Source organism: Halyomorpha halys, unplaced genomic scaffold (genome assembly GCF_000696795.3).
Source record: "Halyomorpha halys isolate HHAL.00 unplaced genomic scaffold, Hhal_1.1 Scaffold971.1, whole genome shotgun sequence".
NCBI classification, from domain to species: domain Eukaryota; kingdom Metazoa; phylum Arthropoda; class Insecta; order Hemiptera; family Pentatomidae; genus Halyomorpha; species Halyomorpha halys.
The window spans coordinates 139,957-162,248 of record NW_027108333.1 but is presented as its reverse complement, the minus strand read 5'-3'; the positions used below and the strand labels follow the sequence as shown (position 1 = coordinate 162,248).

General features: G+C 30.1%; 2 protein-coding genes across 2 annotated transcripts; one reads left to right on the top strand and one right to left on the bottom strand.

Annotated features, from left to right (window-relative positions):
• Positions 1-336: 336 nt before the first annotated feature.
• LOC106687495 (zinc finger protein 132) lies at positions 337-11,397 on the bottom strand. Its single transcript, XM_014431419.3, has 5 exons — positions 10,377-11,397; positions 8,351-8,409; positions 7,031-7,359; positions 4,396-4,501; positions 337-2,447 (listed from the first exon to the last, which is right to left on the bottom strand). Exons 1-5 carry the CDS (start codon positions 10,738-10,740, stop codon positions 564-566), a joined length of 2,742 nt encoding a protein of 913 aa, XP_014286905.1. The 5' UTR covers positions 10,741-11,397; the 3' UTR covers positions 337-563.
• A 4,599-nt stretch (positions 11,398-15,996) lies between these two features.
• On the top strand, positions 15,997-21,356 carry Taf8 (TBP-associated factor 8). The gene is made up of 4 exons (XM_014431421.3): positions 15,997-16,325; positions 16,404-16,690; positions 17,900-18,047; positions 20,802-21,356. Exons 1-4 carry the CDS (start codon positions 16,199-16,201, stop codon positions 21,041-21,043), a joined length of 804 nt encoding a protein of 267 aa, XP_014286907.1. The 5' UTR covers positions 15,997-16,198; the 3' UTR covers positions 21,044-21,356.
• The last annotated feature ends 936 nt before the right edge of the window (positions 21,357-22,292 follow it).

The following is a 22,292-nucleotide window of genomic DNA, read 5'->3' as shown; positions in this document are numbered from 1 at the left end:
GCGATTGCTTTGAAGCCCCAGATTCAACAGTATAGTTAAAAGTTAAACCTCAAATTTTGATGAGGATTAAATAATTTTTTTTCCCAGGATTACTAAGGTTCATTATTGATAATAATTAACCTAACTGAGAGGAATCAATTATGATGTAACACATATTTTTCAAAGCCATTGGATAAGTTAGTGGCCCAATTCACAGAAAATCACTTTATTTAGATAAATGAGGGCCAGGATAATAGATATAATTCTGTTTGAAAGATTAGCAACAAACAGTTTGGCTATTGTATGTAATATGAATAAAAACAATATCAATAAGAACAATCAAAAAAGAACACAAAATTTAATATTTACAAACATTTCTTGTATATTTACACAACAAAGAATTTACATTTCTTTCACGTTTTGTAAATTTCACCAAGTAAAAAATAATTTGTAAATTATAAACAAAATAAAAAAAAATTACTTATAAATTATACAATTTTTCTTTCTTTTTTTAAAGATAACAATGTCTTCTTTTTTTTTAATTTATTTTTTAAAATAAAAATATTAAAACTATTAAAACTAACTCAATGCAAAATTTCATCAAATAACTCAGTTGTTTCAACAACTACTTCATTGGTAATAAGATCAGATGATGAAACCTGCTCAATCTCTTTATTTTGATAATCATTAAACATTAATGAATCATCAGCAATAAGAGTATCAGCAGCTTGGAAGATATCTTCATCAGTTGCATTCAATGGCAACGAAGGGATATTAGGCCTCCTTTGGGGGAAGTTGTGAGAAACACCATGCACTGTTTCAGTATGCCTATGGTAAGCATGTCTCGTGAGGAAACCTCTTTTACAAAGACCACATTTATGCGGATAAATACGAGTATGTACATGCAGATGTCTCCTTAAAGTTGCAGGTACAGAAAATGTGCGAGGACAATGTGGACATTGGTAAGGCCTAACACGCCAATGTTTTCTTCGGTGTACAGCTAACAAAGATGTATCTCTAAAACTTCTATTACAAACTGTACAAACATAGCATGCTTCATGTGTCTTTGTATGCATCCAAAAATTTGCTTTGTTTGCAAAAGAAAGATTACATCTTGGACATTTGTATCTTCCAGGCTTCATATGAGAAAATTTATGTTCTTTTAACGCTTCCTCAGTAGTGAAGCCAAGCTGACAAACATCACATTTAGCTTTGATTTTATCTCCATGTATTTTCAAATGAGTGATTAGAAGAGTTTTATTTCTAAATCTCTTCTTACACACATCACAATTTAACTGTTTCTCAAAATAATGACGTCTTTCATGTTTCCTAAGAGCTAAAAGATCTTCAAAAACTTTTCCACACAGAGTACAGGAACCTGATTCTCCTTGGTGATATGTTTCATTATGCAATAGTAGTGATTTTTTACTAATAAATTTTATGTTGCATATCTGACATTCAAAGGGACCCTTATGTTTTGCTTCGTGTCTATTCCTAAATGTTTCTGACATAAATGTACGATCGCAATGACTGCATTTATATAAATGTGCACCATGTACTTCAAGAACATGCTGCTGGATATCATTTTTATTTTCAAATTCTAGAAGACAAAATTGACAAGCACCTTTATTTGTACCTCGGTAATGAACCTGAAAGTGTTTTTTCAGTAGAAATCTAGATTGAAATGTCTTAACACAGCGATGGCATTTGAATCCCATAGGTTCTTTATCTGCCACCGATTGAGGTGGCTGAATGATCCTATTAGCATGCCCTGTGTAAAGATAATGTCTTTTGAGTAGTTTGTTATCATAGAACGAAACAGAGCAAGTAACACATGTGAGGCAATCCATTTGTTGATGTTCTTCTAGAAGCTCTTTATTAGCAAAAACAATACCACATGTTTCACACTCTTTGCCATCTTTCCTTACAAAATCTTCAATAGAATCAGTATTTCTGCTAACCTTAACAAACATATCCTTATAATCATCAGCAGAACGTAGTGCCTCTTCATTTTGACCAGGTATTATGGCACGAATATTAAAATTCTGTTTAACGACTTTAAAAGTAGCTTCTGTTTTCTTATACTTGTCTCTAATTTTATTGAGTTCAACAGCTGTAGTGCTTACCTGTCTTAAATGGCCAGTATGATCCCAATGATTCCGTAAGTCTTCAATATTCACAAATTGATCACCACAATCTTTGCAATATAAAGGAACAGAAGTAGGTTGGCTCTTCTTTCCTTGAAAGGTAGGCGCCTCCACTTCAACGAACTCCACTGTGTCCCCCCTAATAAAACACAGATGTTTTGTTAAATCACCAAGTTTAAATTGCTCCTCACAACCTTCACATCGTAAGTAAGATATACATTCTTCTTCACTCCTTTCTAAAGTTCTGACTTCATTATTGTTTTCAGGATCCTTAAAAAACTCGGGCATTTCTGTGGCTAGTTCAGCACCAGTATTTTCTTCCTAAAAATAAGAAATCAATTAATAATTCACACAAACCTTTTAAAACCTATAACAGGCCAGTCACTATATCTGAAAAAGGCTCATTTTTTCAGAAGCCCAGTATGCTGTAAGAACTATTACAACTAATAAAAACAAAGTTTACTAATTCCAAAGTCTTGTAGCTTATACTATTTGCAAATAAAAATCATAAAAATGTTTGAACATTGTTTACAAAATGAAATGCCGCCCATGAGGACATTAGTGAACCAGGTGAGGGATTTTTGAGATAATATGAACAATTTAGATTCATTCAGATATAAATATTTCATCAAGTCTGCTGCAAAGATAAACAAACTAAGTCTTGCAACACTCCCACCAGCTTCAGATACTTCCAAATTCCAGAGAGAGGCTTGAAAAATGAGAACAAAATGCATCTTGAGCAAATATACCAGCCCGGAGCTTCAAAACATAACTTAATTAACATTCTAATTATCATTATTCATAATCAAACTCATTTTCATTATATTTTGTCAATAAATAATCTTAAATAATTGTAAATATTACACTATTACACGTACTTAATAAGCAATCAATTAAGAATATATTTGTGTTTTTCAATTTCCCAAGATTTTTCTAGTAATTATAAAACTATAAAAAAAAAATTATTTTAACATATAATTAATACTTCAACCCCTGCTGCCAAATTTATGTATCAAACCCTCTGGCCTCTGGTTTCTGGAGTTTTTCTATTATAAGATCTGTACCAGGGACCAAAACAAACTATTAGCTCTTCTTGTATAAATAAAATAACTTCTATTTTTATTTTAGCACAATAAATGTTTCATTAAAATAAGTTATTTATTCCAAAACTCATATGAGAGGAGAAAGTTTTAATAAAAAAAGTAATTTGTTGATAAAGATTTGTTTCAAAATAAATAATAAAAAATACCTATTAGTGCATTTTATTTAACACTTTAGTTAAATTTTATATAGAATATTTGCTGTAAAATGTAACTTGCCAAACTGTAACTATAATCACAAAAACCATATTTTATAGATATAAATGCCCTTTCAACACTAACCTGAGCAGCCAAGCAACCTTCAAAATGATAAAATATTAGTAAAACAACAACCTAATCTTATTATTTTTGCATAATTTTATTGCATTTAAGTAGAAATTATACAGAGGATATTAACTTTTTTTCTTGTAACGTTTTAAATACATCCCAAAAAAATAAAAGTTCCAGCTAAAACGTTTACATTAAAATCTTTTAAATAAAATTTTTAAGTTAATTTTTAATCTTAAAGAGTTATTTATTTTGTAATTTAAAAGTAATGTTTTGGTGAAAATGTTAAAATAAAACTTGTTGTTTATTGTTTCATGTGCCATAATCTGTTTTAAAGTAAGGAGCAGCGATACGTAATCACACATGAGTTTTCTAGTATTGAGAATAGTCAAGACTAGAAAAACTAAGAATTTTAAATTAATAGATAATTTCATTTTTAAAATTCGGACCAGGCAAATATTCCAATCCATACTTAATAACTAATAAATTTATTAAGAATCCTTAATTATTTCTTTTTTTACAATCATTATTTTTACCTGCTTCTAAAGAAAACTAAAACTACTAATTATAATACATTATTATAATTTATTAATGCTGGGAAATCATGAGAAAATTAAAATGATTCTAGTAGCCGTGATAAACTATTGGAGGAAAGTCTGGCCGTAGAATTAAAAGTGATGCCAACCAGTGATTTAATGTATGCCATTATACAAACTGACATAGGGCAGGTGAAAGGGTAAAATAATATTCTCCATCCAATTGTTTGACTAGATGAAAGCGTGCAAGCTCAGTCATACCTCATGCTGTATGAAGAGTCACCTCACATCATGAACAGGTAATACAACCTCCACAAAAGTGAATTTATATTCACATCTATCATACAATGACTAAAATTTGCTTACCTGGGGAGGTTGATCTTGCTCAATTCTCGTTGTTTCATCTGCAGTACAAGATTGACATTGATAAGTACCAGAACTGGAATCATTTTTGAAGTTGGAATCGACATACCTATAAAAGAATACATTGACTATACATCCTAATTTTGAGGTATATATAATTATCTCAAGTTCAGAAAAGCTCTATACAACAATAAAACTTTTCTTATACAAGAAACTAAAGACAATAAAATAGAATAAAACTCAAGCAGAATTAAAAATAACTGAGATAACTAATAACTGAGAAAAACTCATATTTCAAACTAAAAATAGTGAGGAAAATTATCTTCAGTATGGTGGAAAAAAAGTGCTGTGACTCAGAATAAGCTCTAATAAATTGACAGGTACAATGATGGCAGTTTATAACTGAATGTAGGTCAGTCACATAAAATTCTGCACAAAAGTGTCATATTACTTGAGTTTTTGTTTCTATAATTATATCACAGCCCAATACAAATAAACTTATATTTTTTTACTGATATGATAGTGTAGTGGGGGGTAAGGGTTCAAAAGAAATCTTTACTAGCACAACCATAAATAGAAATGAAAATAAAAGAAACGAACAGCCGAATTTTGTTATTATTGTATTTTATGTAATGAAAATGATTAAGACGATGGAGATGGCCAGAATGCTGGCTATTAAGTGAACATAGTGAGGAGACACTTGAGACGATGTACGTGCACATAATGAGACCTTATGTTGTCATCAGTTCATCTACCTTCTAAAAAACAACAAAGAGCGGTTTTGTTTTGATTTTTATAACATCTGTCACATAATCGATTACCAAACATATGTTGGCCACAACAGTTAGGTATGATCAACCCTTTACTAAAGTTAACAGGAATTAATACCTTTTTATTTTATTTCAGAAGAAATAAATTTTCTCAGTTCATTTCTTGTTTTCCATTGAGCGATTCATTCTCTTTCAGTTGATAATTCTTAATACTTCAGCTAAAGTATTTTTTGAAAATTAGGTGGCTTAAAAGTGTATTTTATAGTACCTTTACCTAGTGAACTAATATCCAAGCCTCAGGAAAGGTATAAAACAAAACAGCTCTAACAATAAGCCCTCCATGTAAAAAAGAAGTGAAATATGTTAAAAAGTGTTATTTTGGCCTTTTTATTATGTTGATAAATTACATAGCTGGAAACTAAAATTTGCAAATAGTATTGAATTTCTGTCACCATTTGAATAAACTTGTGGGAAATTTGAATTAAATGCGTATCGAATCACAATGAGCCTCTGGCTTTCTCAAGAACCTAAACAAACAGGAGAGGAACTAATGCACCTCCCTGCCTCACAAGATCTCTCGGAATGATAGGGTTAGATAATCCAGCTTTAACTTTACATATTACTCCAGATTTCAAAAAGTCCCCTCCCCGACTATGTCATCCTCATCCAGTGGTTTGAGGTCATCAACAAGGGGAACTTGAGAACGCCACAAACCACAACGGGTTCTCCCTAATCAAACAAATCTTTGAAGTGTTGTCATGGTTAATCACAATGTTTTTTTTCATTCAGAAGTGTCCATTCTAACCTCAACATACACTACTTTGATATACAACTTAATATATTTCTTGACTTCAATGAATAAACTTCTCTAATGTGATTAAGAGTATTTTGCTACTGAATCTTTTTCTTATGGTGAAGGAGCTCTTCAAAACATTTTCAGTGTGTCTGTATCATATCAATCCTTATTTTTTACATTTGTGGTTCTAGTGCAATCTCTATTATACCTTGGACTAAGTGGTTTCACTCAAATAGTTCCAAAACATCTATCGCCTCTCTAAGTATAAATATCAGTACTGAATTTCTTTCTTTTCACACAACTATACACCAACCAGGTACAGGCTATGTATCCCCCTATTGTCTGGCCTGAATTCTCCATATGACTCAACTTTCTTTGAACCAAATATTTTCTGTAATACTTTATTTTCAAACCTTCTAGCATTTGTCAGGCAATGGATTGGACTATGTTTGTATACTACTTCACTACAGGATATTTTTTATCTCAAAACTATTTTTACTTTCAAAACCTTTTGTGTTCCACACAACTTTGAAAGTGACTAGTAGTTCTTTTTCTTCTTCTTTATCTTCCTCTTATGCCATTAGTAGGTGTCGAGGACCCTCTATACAGTGGAGCCACTCCTCTCCACTTCCCGCTGCTCGCCACTTCGAAGTAACTACTACATGTCCCTTAACTTTTTTCAAAAACTATTTATCAACCTACGAAGAATGGGAGATTGGTCAAATGAAAAAGTTAACAGCAATATAACATTTTTGAAAAACACTTTGTATGAAGTAATGAGGTCTTTCAAAAATACTACTAAGAGATTATAAAAAAATTGAAATAAAAAATTAACTCTCATTGATAATTTTATATTTGTACATCAAAAAATAGATTTTTATAAGAATGTACCCTCATTAATTAATTTGATGGCATAAACTAAAATTATTTAGAGCCAAGGGGTGTAGCTTTGACTCAAAACAAAAATAACTATTGAAAATAAAATAAAAATATAATTTGTAGTAATTTATATGAAGATAGAATCAGAAAGCATTAATAATACAAAATTAAATTACTATAATTTTTATCTTACCTTTTATTGCAAGTAACGCATGTTAATGAAACAATGCTTGAATTACAAACATGTCGACAATAAACCTCAGTATTTGTTGTATGAAAACCACATGAGACACAGGTTAGTTGTTTATCTGCAGAAATATGACTCTTCATGTGTCTTTTAAGTTGTGCCAATGTCTCAAATCTGGCACCACAATCTTCGCAAACCTCTTTACCGCCATGCAGCCTTTGAATGTGCATACTCAATGACATCAAGCTAACATAGCCTTTACCACAGTATTTACATGAGTATTCTTTTTTTTTTCTAGCCTTAGGAGGAGGATCTTCTTTAATCTCTTTTGTTTCCTAATTGTTAAAAATGAAAATTAGTTAACTAGTTCATTTAAGCTTCATGTGAATACAAATACCTAGGAAGGGATTATGCTATCCATGATTTACCAAAGTCTCAATCATATTTTTAATCAAAGTTTTATCAGTGTAATAATAATAATTGTTTTAAATTGATAGTATGTGGAATCAAGCATGGCTGATGACATGGCAGTAGGGCAGGGCGTTGCTGGACTGGACCGATGGTATAATTTCAAGGTTGTCTAATCGAACTTTGTTTATCTTTGTTTAGATCTTTTAGTAAATCACTTCTCTAATATTTTTATTTTAAATAATTTTTAGAGTTAAGTTTGATAGTATTGTTACTTTCTTTTTAATAGATTTTAAAAGAGTTAAAAATTTAATAGTTAATTTAATAATTGCTAAACATCAGTGATCAAAATAATGATGTTAAATCAACTTAGATTCTCAAAGAACATCACATGACATGAGGCACTTGGTTGGTGAACATGCTTTTATAGATAATAAAGTAACACCTAGGTATTAAATTACAATACTGGTATGTTTTTATGTCGATAATGTCGATTTTAATAGACTACCATGTTCTGTGAGTTTTCCAACTTGTTCATATTGTGCGTTAAATTCTACTGAAAATGAGCAAATATAGATGAATGCTAAAATAAAATGAATTTCAAGTGATTTTAATTTTTTAATTATACTGTTATAAAAAAATCGTAAGCAGGTAGAATTACCTGCCATGGCAAGCAAAAGATGTCTATAAATGCAGATAGCTGCGATACACAACAATAATGAAGTGTTAGGTGGGAACATGAGATGTTGTGGACTGGTTGGCTTGTGGATTAGGCAACTCGGCTACTCTAGTCTCCCACTCTGTGGAAGCCACATGCCATCATGTTTATCTCGGACTAGCAAAGATAAACATTTTTTGAAAATATAAGAAAAAAATAATTTAAAGGCTTAACATTTGAAGAAAAAAAAGGGTACTTACAGTATGCTGGATAGGCATAACTGCTGGTAAAGGTGGAGTAGTTGGTTTCTGTTTGAGAACTGGAAAAATAAATCTGAGTGAACTTGAAGCTTATAAATTTATTATATATATATATTTAACTATATGAAATGGACATTGGATCATCAAAATGAAAACAGGTTTCAATCTTATATTCTTCAATATTACAAACAAATAAAACATCATTTATTGCTTCATATTCGTAATATAATTATAAATTGCAAGATAACAACAATTACGTTGTTTGAAAACAAAAAATTGCAGTTCAGATGATAATTAGTAAAAAGCATACACTTCACTTTAAAAAACAGATTTAATCCATACACAAAAATCAATCAAAAAAGGGAACATTAAAACTGAAGCATTTATTATATTACCCAAATAATAACAGCCTTCCTACACTCTCTGGATGTAAATTAAAATTTTTAGAAAGCATGAATTATCGAGGATATTTCCTGAAGGCTTTTCAATGCACTGGTTTGTATTATAAAAGGTAAACATGTTTAAAAATGTGGTATTTGTTAGATAAGAGATCTGGATCTATTAACTTAGCTTTTGTAATTTTTTCAATAAAATATAAATTTGGAATCAACCATTATACGACCTCTGCTAGCCCTCCAAAAAAGTGAAACTGTCGTCAATACCCAATGAACTTAATCAGTGTCAACTGTACTTCTAGATGAAAACAGTTTCTTTTATTTACTATCACCCAGTTCCAGTAAATGTTATGGGCATTTTTCTCCATTAAAAAATCAATTCTAATCGTTAAGAATCCACTTTTTTATCATGAATATCTATTCTCTTCAGTTATATTTAAGTGGCTAAACTAAAAATTTCTGTAAAAACTAGATATCTGGGACAGTTTTGATTCAGGTCAAGAGAAACCAATTTTTCCAACTATTTTATCTGGCTCATTACTTGAAGCTTAGCAGAGAATCTGCAAGGGACAGAAATATGTTGGTTAGGCAAAAAAGGAAACTATTAAATGTAATTCATTAGCTCCACAATGATGTTTTTAATATACCAACAATATAATGATTGCGCTGAAGAGAAATACCGCTATTGAAAATAGATAAACACCACTACCTCATGAATATTTAATTATTTCATACACTTTATACATGACTGTTTATATCATATCGCTGCTCCGGAAGTATAATGATATAACTGTAAAATTGTAATTATTATATTGGAATTTTTCTGCTTCCTTATGTAGGTATCTCAATTGAAAAGGCTAAAATACACAGTAATTCTTAAGTACTTTTTTGAGAAGAACAATCATATTTCTTGTGTGTTGGTTGTACATGATTAATATGATTGTTATTATTTATAGTGAAATTTAGCCGTGCACTAAAGACATTAAGTCTTCTAAAATAGTAAAATAATGTGGTATCATATTAAAATGTAATCTATAATTGACATCCTTATCTGTCAACAACCATTTACTATATTTCCCACACTATACCTTCATGTAGTAAAAAGATCCATTTTCCATGGCTATCATAAGACACATTGACATCACTGCAGCATTACAATAAATCAGTTGAGAGTATCATGGTTGGAAATTTTCCAGTAACCCGCTTGGTACCATTACCTCAATAATATATGTAAAGGCATGGCGGCAGGAATGGCAATACTTTTGGCACTAAACAATTTTTCAGATTTTCGAGTATCTGATACCTAAGGTCTAACAGTTGATAGAGAGAGATCAGAACCAATAATAGAAACAAAAATGTTACTAACTTAAATATTTTACTTTTTAAATTACTTATGGAACAAAAAAACAAAAATAATGTAATATTCTTAAAAATCCTAAGTTATGATTTTAAAATATTTTTATCCTGAATTTCGATTAGCATACAATTAATAGAGCAATAAATTACTGTTGCAAAACAATTGTTTCGTTTATTTCTAAAAACCATCTGGTTTGTTCAAACATACTTTGGGTGGTTTTGGAAATAAATAACTAGATCTATTTATTTAATAACTATGTATCAAGGTAAATTACCTGTTTCTTGCATTGGCTCAGAATTTTCAACATTTTCTTGAAGTGTTACTTCGATCTTCCTATATTTTAAACTAACTTGATTAACTATGTATTCTTTCACTAAATCCACTTTATGTTCACAACGATCAACCCAATTTATATAGCTGGCACAATCCCAACATATTGAATCTCTGTAAGTAACAAGAACCACATACTTGGTGCCCAGAATTTCTTGAAGCTTTTGACCTAAAGATATCCGCGAAAATGCAGTTTGGGACTGTAATAAGGATATTCCTTTTTCTTTCGACTTCTCTGTACAAACAAAGCAACTAAATTGCTTAGATGCAAGGTTCTCCATGTCTAAATATTTCACTTTTCTCTTCATTTTTCTCCAATGACACAAATGTTCCTTATAGAGCAAAAAACCAAAAACCTCATTGAACAATTTTATGAACGCAAATAATCTAAATCAAGGCTGGAAGAGGAAATAAAGTAACTTTTTCAAGAGAAATAACAATGAAATAAATTTATCTTTCCTAAAATTATTTAGGCGGGAAGGTTAACTCACTTAGATACTTCACGATTGTCAGTGGTACTGTAAGGTACAAATTTTTTTTTTAATAATATTACTAAGTACATGCAACATGATTAACCGTAACAGGCCAACAGTAATAGCAAACAAAAATTAGATGTCACTGTAATTGCACAAAATTTAATTCTAATTATGGTTATCGTAATCATAATTGAGGAAAATCGTGGTCAGAGCTTTGTTCTATTGCCATATAGAATGACAACATTAGATTTCAGAAGCATAGTGAACTATGAACACTTGAACAATAAACAAATATAAATATCAGTTTAAAAGCAACGCAAAAGAAAGCTGTAATGCAATCAACAGTGTAGCCAAAACCTCCAAAAATTACATCAAAAAGAAGAAAGTAATGGAAAATTTATTTCTTTTTAGACTTATCAAACAAATGGATCGTGTTATATGTCCACATCAATCGTCAAACAAGGAGAAAATATTCACTTCAACAAAATGAAATCAAAACAATCGAGAAAAATGTATCAGAAAATGATAATTTTATCAAGGCCATAAGCATTAAATATTACATATGAAATCATTTAAAATAAAATTTATATGCGTATAACTTAACACCAATTAATATTCCGAATACGGGTCAATATTAAAAATTACTTAAAATTCAATAGGAAGTAAATCTTCTGATTCAATTGGCACAACAGGCACATGAAACTGCTCTTGGCTTGTTCTACAGCTATCAACTTTTTCTCTCTGTCTCTTAGGTGGTTAAATGTTATTCTCAATGGGCAAAGAATTGGAAATAAATTGGATATTTTCAAAATTAACCTATCCATATTTCACCAGTGCCTCCTTCCTCTCCCATTTCCTCTGGTGTATATGCCAGTTACCAGAAGAATTTGCTCTCAAATTGCTCCAGTTTATTTTTAACTATCTGAAACAGGATTCTAAAACAACTAATCCACCTTCCGAAGAATGGCAACATTACAACGTCTTCTTATGACTTGGCCTCTGGGTACCAATCTCCACCTTCATGGGGAAGTAACTTTTTTTTCACGAATTAGGCAGAGAGGTAATCTTCAAGTGTACTAGGTATTATCTTTCGAGAGTTCTTGAAGGTTTGACTGTGTGACGTGGTACATGCATATAAAATAATTCTTATACAATTCATTTCATAACAGAATTTTTGTGTCTTTAGGAGTTCCGACTCATGGTTTTGTGGCTAAAGTATTCATTTTTATAAAACAGGTTAGTTATAAAAAAGTAGAAACTAAGTAAAGATGTTGAATTTTCGCTGAGAAGCTTCTAAGAGAACACAATGTCCAACCATTTGCTGGAACTTCAATAAGGCATTATAAGTTAGATAAACGGATTTTTTTGTTTGGTCTCAATTTTTTTCTGGAGGGAATAGAACAATTATTATCTGGAGAAAAGATACCAAGTAATCAGTCCTTAACAATAACGAAGGCTATTATGCGCCAGAACTGGAAATATATCAATTTAATCAAAGGCTAGAGTTTTTTTCCTTATCCTTTTAAATGTTTGAAGAAATGTCAATTATAACCATTTTAATGATGAGAAGCCTTTTCAATTATAATCTTTTTAGAAGGAGCTATTCATTTGATTAAGTCGTTATTACGCGTTGCTCCGATCAATGTTTACGCATGTAAACATTTTATTTATTTTTTGGGGAAATTGAAAATATTTATTCAATTTTCTTAAATTTAAACACTTCTAATACTAAATATAACTTTATTATATTTAGTATTAGAAGTGTTTAAATTTAAGAAAATTGAAAATATTTATTCATTTAGGTTACCTATTAAACATATTACCAATTAAATTGTTTGTAATAACAAATTAACAGTTTATGACAATGCACAACTGGTTTATAACAAAACACTACGTCATATGTTTAAAATACTCAACTGTGAGGCCTGGTTACGACTCCCAGTAATTCTTGTTTTTGTGTATTGCACTGTTACTGTGACGGCAATACACAAGTTTACATTGCCGTCATCCTCATACGGCAATTATTTGCACGACCTACGTCCTCAGCTTACGGGGAGACTGCTATCTACAAATAAGACATTGCTATTCGTTTTCATCCAGCTGACATTATTAATTTACTACCAACCATGAATATTTAATTTTTTCTTGAGAAAGACCTCTCCCTTGTTTTGTATAGTTCATATTAATTAATTTCTTTATTGTTCTGTTTGTTATAAAACTTTATTGTTTCATTTTAGTTCAGTAACACTGCTAGCCCAATATCTACTATTAATGATATTGTTTACATGTTTGCTTTTGTGCAATAATTTAATACATTTAGAGAATTTAATTTTCCTATAATTTTCAATAACGATGACCCAAAAAAAGCAGAACCTGGCATTTACATCTAGGCTACTAGTGGGAGGAACAGTAGTTATGCGAGTTTGTTGTTCTCCTTAGTCTTCCACCGAAGACCGAATTAGCTGCATTCAGCCCCAGAGTGGAAATATCAAGATTTGAATCCACAATGTTCGATTGCACGTTGGGAACACTTGCCCCAGCGTACTAGGACATTACGTCTTCATATGGTATTATGCCGTAAGGAATCCAGGTGCTTTTTGCATAATAATATCTTATCTTATTAGGTATATTTACTCAGTAAAGTTGTCGGATTCTTCATAGCAACATCTCGAATCGAGAAATACAAGTTATCGTACATAGACTGAAGTTAGCATTCATCTTGACCAAAAAATTAAATGTGAATAAGCATTAGGAGCAACGACAAGCAAAAACCAACCCTACTTTGTTTCATCCTTTGAATTGGAAGTCCCATACCAAATTTGAAGTTTCACGACGGAACTATTAGGGTAGAGAGTTATAAAGGAAATTCCACCTTAGTATGCAAGATAATATATTTAAAGGTAATACATAATTATCTTCTTTGGCTGTATTATTACATTACACTTATGAATAATGTGCATGTATTACAATATAAATCGGAAATATTAAATAATTCATTAAATTATTGTATTATAGTAACTATTGCTGTATTGATATAATAAACTACAAATGTCCCAATGTGAGGTGCAATAGCAAAAATTGAAAAGAAACACAATTAGGAAAAAAGGAAATATCTCTTCCAACACTGTACCTCAGGCTTGAGCTTCCAAGCTCTAAGAAAACTTGGAAGAGCTAGTAAGAACTAGTTCCCTTCACTGAAGCTAATTCCTAAGAAATTACCTTTAATTTGGCTTTACGCAAACGGAAGAAATAAAATATGTTATAAATGTTCTGTTTTACATGATCAATAGATTCCATCAAACAAAAATTACATTCCGAGAATCTCAAAAGTGCGTGGACAGTTCTCGTAAGTCCTGATATTTTAATTTGCTTTTCAAAAATAATAAGACAAATTTTGTTGTTGTCCCGTGTTTTCAAATATGCATTCCTGTATTTTATGCCGCTTAAGAACGCCAATAAAGCTCGGGCAGTACATTAGGAACATCAGGGTGGATTAGTTTCGTTAGTTAACTCTTTCCTGATCAAGATCAATGTAATGCTGTACATATCGGAAATTTCACTTTATTAAACATTTTAGTCCTCCAAATGACTATAAAACACTTCCCGTGTCTTTTATCGATCAATTAGATTAGTAATAAAACAATAAAAATAAAAAATAAAAAAATCAAATCCATGGCCTCTCTCCTGGAAAATTTTGAAACTATTGAACAATGACAGTAATGTCATAACTAACACCACAAATCAACTTTGAGGCTCTTCTACTTGTCTTCCTGTTTTTACTTTCTTTAAGTTGAATATATTCATGTTTAAATATATCTAGCCCTTTAATTTACCTCCAAGTTGAGATCTAGCTGTAGCAGAAACAATATATCAACCTTTCTTGGCCTTAAAGTCCCCTATAATCCGATATACTTAGAAATCAGTTTGTCTTCGGTCAGTGCATATACGTTTACACGCGTGATATTAATCCAACGACCTCTGCGTAATGAACACATTCTTTCGTAATTAAAGGTGAATCAAGTCATGCTTTATTTCCTTCAAACTGGTATAACTATAAAGCCAGTGCCATTTTTTAGGTTTCTTTCTCCATTTGGGTGGCTCCTAGTCTGTAAAGCTCTGAATATCCCGTGATCCAATATGAAGTCCGTTAAACAAATTTTTGCATGTCCTACAATAAATACATTAAGAAAGATTTTTAAATATATGTAGTTCCCTAAAATAAATTTTCTAAAACTAAGATTTTCAATTAAAATAGAAGTTCCACGTGGTAAGTATCGGTCGTTTTCGAACATGCAAAGATGGTTGATAGTAATACCAACTATCAACCAAATCCTGATAGTACTCAGAAAATGTCAGTCATATTACTTTGAAGGAGATGGAAAAATAATGATAATCATTTATTTATTTTCTGCCGACATTTCGACGTTCGTTGTAGGTATGGGTGTTAATAGAGACCCTTCAAATGATCTATTATTCAATGGTTATTTTTATGACTGTATAAACATATTATTTTGATTAAAAAGAGAAATAGAAATAAAATATTTATAAGAAAGAAATATGGGTTAAATTCTATAATTCAGTAAAAGATACATCAAAATGAAAATGATAAACATTTTTTGCTTTGTATAAAATTGAAAAACAAGATCAATCTTCTTCACTACCAAGTACCTTATTGGTAATAAAGTTTTTTATTGGTCTTTTACTTTTGATGACTTGAATCAAAACTAAGAGGAAACCAGTATTGCTGAAAAATGAAAAAATCCAAAAGTCGTTACCAGTTAAACACTAAAGCAGAGGTGCCCAACCCAATAAGTAGCCATATTTATAGGTTTTTGCTAGCTAGCTGGCACCAATGTAATTTGTTGTCAATGTGACAGATAATGAAAATAAAAAAATGAACAAACTATTTCATCATTTATGGAAATATAATTTTGTGAAAGAAAAAGCTCGGATAAGCGTATTTACTTCCTCACATTTTACGAAAATATATATTTATTTAACTATTAAATCAAATAGCTGAAACAAATAATTAAAAAAAAGCACTGGATAAAGGCATTTTACCGAAGTCAAGTCTAGCTTATAGCACCAGCTGTCCTATACAGTTTTAGAAATAGAACTGAGATGTACATCGATACTTTCCTTAGTTCTCTTTGAAAATGATATAACCTGTTCTAATCATAATATGAGCCATTTTGTGAGGTTGTTGTTGAAAAAATTTATTTTAGATATGTAAATAATAAGAAAAGAACTGGAATGCTATTATTGGTCAGTACTGTATTATTCTGAAGTTATGCTTGGTCCTCTAAAAGCTCAAAGAAAAGTCCTGTCAGCAGTAGCAGCCAGTACTTTACTGGAAGCTGGATTTGATTCCAGCTATGACACTGCTCTTGAAACTTTAGTTGAAATTCTTCAAAGTGGTTAGTAATCATATATTCTTATCTTACAATGAGTTTTAGTTTTCTTCATTATATTTCATTCTTTGTTATTTCTTTCAGTTATTGTTGAAATAGGAAACAGTAGCCGTGCTTACTGTGAATTAGCAGGAAGAACAGAACCACTATTTGGAGATGTTTTACTTGCTCTCGTTAATTTAGGATTGCATATAAGTGATCTTGAAAGATTTGCCAAACGAGTAAACAGTATTGTAATTCCCTCACCCACTCCTAGTGTTCCCGCAAAACAACTAGGAATTTTGCAAGCAGGAGTGAAACCATCTCATCCTTCTCATATCCCCGCTCATCTTCCAGTATTTCCTGATCCACATGCATATATTAGAACTCCTGTGAGTATCACTAACATCATGGAAATTCTATTTGTATTATGTTAGTTATATATAATTAAAATTACCATATAATTGTTTAGTACTTTTGTGAAGTATTTATTATGAAAATTTATAATCTTTATTTTATAGTATTATCTTTTTTACGTTAATGTCAAATAGTAAAAGGTAACCTATATAATTAATATCAAAATATGTTCATTCAATATCATATTAAACTGTAATTTAGAAATGAGGATTGTTTGCAAATGTTCTGTATTGCTAACCTATACCACAGAACCAAATGTTTATAATAATGAAAATTGTTTTGTAATGATTTTTTTTAGAGGATGCTTTTTATCAATTAAGACCAGTTAATTACATAAAAATTTCCTGTTGTGGACCTTATTGAGGAATTTTATTTCTCTTGTGAGCTTTTGTTGGTAACTGTTGTCTACAGAACATAGCTAATGTTCTGAAATGCAATACTTTAGATATTTGTAAAGCCCTGATACTCTTAATAGCTTCTGGCATGTAACAGCTTTTGACTCTTGTCCTTTACACTCACTCATGATACACTGAATGTCCTTGTCAGCAGAAGCCAACCATATGTAGAATATCAATACCAATTATTAATTAATTAATACCCAAAAGCATTGGATTAATTGTGTTACATCTAAAATTATGCCAAAAAACACGAGGATCCTCTCACAATACTTTTGTTATCCAAATAATTTCTATAGTTATTACATATAAGCTTTAAATCATTTGACTATATTTTTTTAATTTCGAATTTACTAAAATTCCTCATTACTTTTCATCCTTGGAAATACTTTTAAGTTTTGTTCTCGTATGGAAAATTGTTCAATACTGTAGTTATTCCTCTCAACCACCAATAAATCACAGGATCAAGTATAATTAATTAATACTTGTATCAACACTAGGAAAAAACACTATAGGGTATTTACTTTCTTTTTATTTTAGTCCATACAAATGAAGTCTCTCAGGTTTTTTCTATCGAATTTGGCATGATGCTAAAAATCTAAAAGCTCAATGCTCAATAAATAGTAACACACTATGTTATAAAGCAATTCTATGTAACATAGTAATTGCTTATAACACAAAAAAATAATTTCAAAATAAATGGTTCGGGTTAGTATTAAGTTTTAGAATCACTGTAATTAATATAATATATTTATCTTATATATTTTAAAATTTGATTGTGTGTTTCAGACCCATAAGCAACCTGTAACTGAATATGAAGCAATTAGAGAGAAATCTGCGATACAAAAGAGAGATATTGAACGGGCTCTTAATAAATTTGAAACCAAAATCAATGACACAGATAGCCTCTTTCTCTCTCCAGATACTATATTTCCTGGTTTGTATAAATGTTATCAAGCTATATTTTACTTTAGGCTGAAATTTTATTAAAATTTCATATTCCATAAATGTCTTGGAAGATGAAAATTAACATAATTATTATTTTTCAGTGAAATAACTCAATCTTTCCAGTTAACATCTTTTATTCACACATGTAATAGTTTATAATATTTAGGCATATAGACAAATAAAAATAAATTTTTACCACTAAGACCCATGAAGAAATGTGGTGAGGTTACTTGGTAAGCTTTTTTAGGTGTATTGAATGTGGTGAAAACGTTTGAAAAATAAGATTATATTGCAAATTTTGTCTAATGGGCTTTTTATGAAAAAATAAAGTAACATCCAGCAGGGGAATATGTGAAACATTGATGTAGAGAAGATAATGTAATTAGGAAGATCGAGTAGTTTTACTGAAATCTAAAACATAATTATTATATTAAAATTTCATATTTTGTCTTACCGTGTTTTACAATAATTATAAAAACTGCTGATGACTAATATTTAAAATTAATGATGAGTTAATAGTTGACCGTGGATTTGTGTAAGTAAAGAGAAAATGGTTTAAAAGAATAGTAAAAACTTATTCATTAGTGTTAACATTTCAGCCAGAAAATCGGGCCTTCATTAGGGCTTAGAACAAAAAAAAAATATAATAACCATAATGGATAAAAAGAATTACAGAATGATTAGGGGAAATAACCAACAATATAGATATATAAATACTCTTGAAAGAAAATATGTAATCTTGAGTTTTGTAAGAAGATGAAGGCTAAATGAGAATAAGTGATAATAAAATTAAGAAAGAGGAAACAACAAAAAAATAAAACACATATGTAAATCTAGTAAGTAATTATAAGTACAAAATGAAAATTATTTAATATTAAAGTTATTAAAAATATGGGAAAGTAAACGTTCATGTAATTAATTAAATATGTAAGTAAAATAACAGAATTAAACAAATAAAATATAAAGTTATATAATTCAAAAGGAGTAAAGAAAAATGAATATGAATGAGAAAATCTGGTTATTAAATGTTTGTAAAAAAAGAAAATTAGGTTATGAAAAAGTAAGAATGAAAATTTATTAATTAATGAAATATGTAAGTACACTACTAGAATGAAAGATATTAAATATGAAGTTATATAAACCGAAAGGAGTAATTAGTAAATATGACGATAATAAGATGGGGTGAACATGACTGTGTGAATAAGGAAGAAAGGAGAAGGGGTGAAAAAAGAAATAAAATGGCTGTTTTCAAAGTTAAAATCAAGAATGTGTTTACAAGTTACATTATTTAGTTAAATAAAAGTAAAATATATAAAAAGTGACAACAAATAATTTGTAAAATAAAAGAACATAAAATATGTAAGAGAAAGTGTTTTATATTTACTTAAAGGATACAAATAAAAGTAAAATGCTACAAAATAAAAATAAATAATACTAGGAGTAGTCGAAAAATAAATAAATTAAGTATTTAGGAATATGCTAGAGATATTTTGCAATTTTCGTAGTTCTTTATAAGGTTATTCATGAAGTGATAGGGAAAGTTATTAGTTAAGAGTATCTGTTTTATGCGGTGTATGTTAGTTTCATGGAAATGGGAATTAGAGAGCGAAAGACAACAGTGAATAAGGGCTTTAGTTACATTAATTTTTTTTGTAAACGTGTTGGGAGCGATAGTTTAAAAGTATGCCTGAGTAAGTTGGTTTAGTGTACCAGTCAGTGAATATATCTTATAAGGATATCAAGGAAAGGAAGGGAGTGATTATTTTCTAGTTCTGTAAAGTTAAGGCAAGGTTGTTAAGAATTAAAGGCAGATAAAATATCAGGGATTTTATCAGGATTTAGGACAAGGAGGTCATCTACATATTTTTTAAGTAGGATTATGTCAACTGGAGAGAGTGAGATATTGGAATCAAGCAAATCATTAAGGGACAATGTTGGAAAAATCTGGAACCAGAGGTTTCAAGTTCTTAAAAGCCTTTTATTCTATCATGGTTTTTCTTTCCTTACTGAGTCTTTGAGTTACTGAGAGCTTCTTCAATTAATTTCTGTACTGGACATGCTTTCAAAAACATCAACATCATATGAAAGTACTGCAAAATATTAAAATCTTAAGTTTGGAGAGGTACATCCATTTCAATCCTCCTCTGTATATGACTTTTAGTATCAGATGTTGGGTCATCCTGAGGAAAAGATTTTAACATAATAGTCTCAACACCCTCTTCTGCTGTCTGGGATACATCACCATTATGCATCTTAATATATTCCTCAAAGTAACCATGCCATATATCCTTCACTTTCCGAATCATTTCCTGGAAAAACTTATTAAGAGTTAAGGATGTATTTTTTAAATTTTCTTTAACAATAGCATTATTTTCTTTCTGAAATTGCCTGCTTGCTCTATAAGTTTCATGCTTTCAAGTTCATAAAAGCGGTTTATTCTATCATGGTTATTTTTTCCTTACTGAGTCCTTTATAATGAGCAATTCTTCCTACTGATAGGTTCTGCTTTCCCATCATCATCCTTATTAATTCCTAAGGTCACCACGTGATGGTCACTGCATGTCCAGTTCACTTTCTGTCTCCATCCCAACCATTTACATATCTACTCCCTAGCATTTACTTAATAAAATGGGCTGGGTTTCTGATCTGAAGAATGTACTGTTAAATGAGTTAATAATTTTTTTAAACAGATTTTAGGTTTTCTCATGAAATATAATTTCATTGTAACTTTTTTTTCTTTCAGTCATTGCCTGCAAACCAACTTTTCCTTCCTACTTAGTGGCATTGCTTCCTAAAGACCAAGTGTTTGAATTGGAAGATGATGATTCATCCAAAAGTCCTCAAAGAAAAAAAGGTAAAGATTGTATCAAAGAAGAAGAAGATAATGCAAAAGCTGATGTTGATTCCATTGACAATCCTTATTTAAGGCCAGTAAAACTACCACCACCAAAAATTAAAATTAAAGATCTTATGACACCTTCTTGATATGAGCATTTTGCCCATACTTGGCAGAGTAATATGTAACATCATTAAGCTGTGTTGCATTACTCATGGAATTTATTCATTTTGTGTATCATATTAATTTCCACCAACAGGCACTGGTTTGATAGTTTTATCCTTACATATTTTTACCTAAAAACTGTTTGTTCATAATAGATAATTTAGTACAAAATGTTTTGGAATAATTTCTTTGTGTTTTTTGTAATGTGTTGAAGCATATTTATATTTGTAAATATATTTGTACATTTCTTATTCTTTAGTGAAAAATATTTACAATAAATATAGAATATTTTTTGAAGTGTTGTTCAGAAAAAGTTATTTTATTTAATTAGTTATTAATTAACAGGTTGTTGATAGTTAACCGTAGATTAATTGAGAAGATGGTCGGGTACGGTCAGAAAATAAGCAAAAACTATTTATTTGTTGCCGAAATTTTGACCTGAATTTCAGGTCTTCAACAAGGCTAAAAAATAAAAAGAGATTACTACCATCATATAGAGAAACATACAAAATAAAATATATATATATGTTATTGGAAATATTTCCGAATTTGTTTGTTTATTATTTTCTTACTATTTTTTAGCTCTGATGAAGACCTGAATTTCAGGTCGAAATGTCGTCATAAATAAATAATTTTTGCTTATTTTCTAACTGCTTCCTCCACCCTACCCTCTGACCATCTTCTCCATGCTTAGGTTATTTAGGTATTTCCTCATCTTTCTGTGACCTCCAATGTACATTATTTTTTCTTACACTGGTTCCTCATTTTGTGAGTCATAACATTCTTTATTACAAAATGTTTTCGAAGTAAAATAAGACTGTAATAGAATAGCTATCTAATTGGGATGTGAGGGCAGGTCAGGAAGGAAATATTTGCTCTAGTTATTTGTGGAATTTTGATCTAAAGACTGTAATGTACTTTGACCAATACTCATTATAAGTAAATGTTTTAAAGCAAGATAAGAAAGGTCTAATAAAAGAGCGGGAGTGGTTAGGGGTGAAACCGATTCCTTGTTTTAGCAAAACTTATAATGTTCTTCACTGTAAGTCAATACTGTGTTCTTTTGCTAAGTATACTTCCTATTTTTTTGGTGTTAGATTCAAGATAGAAATCTACTAGTGCATGGGGTATATAACTTTGGTATTTCTTTATTTATTTGGATGGATAGTTGTATCTTAAGTTTCAGTTTTCAAAACAACTACAAATCATATTCTAAAAATTGTACACAATTGA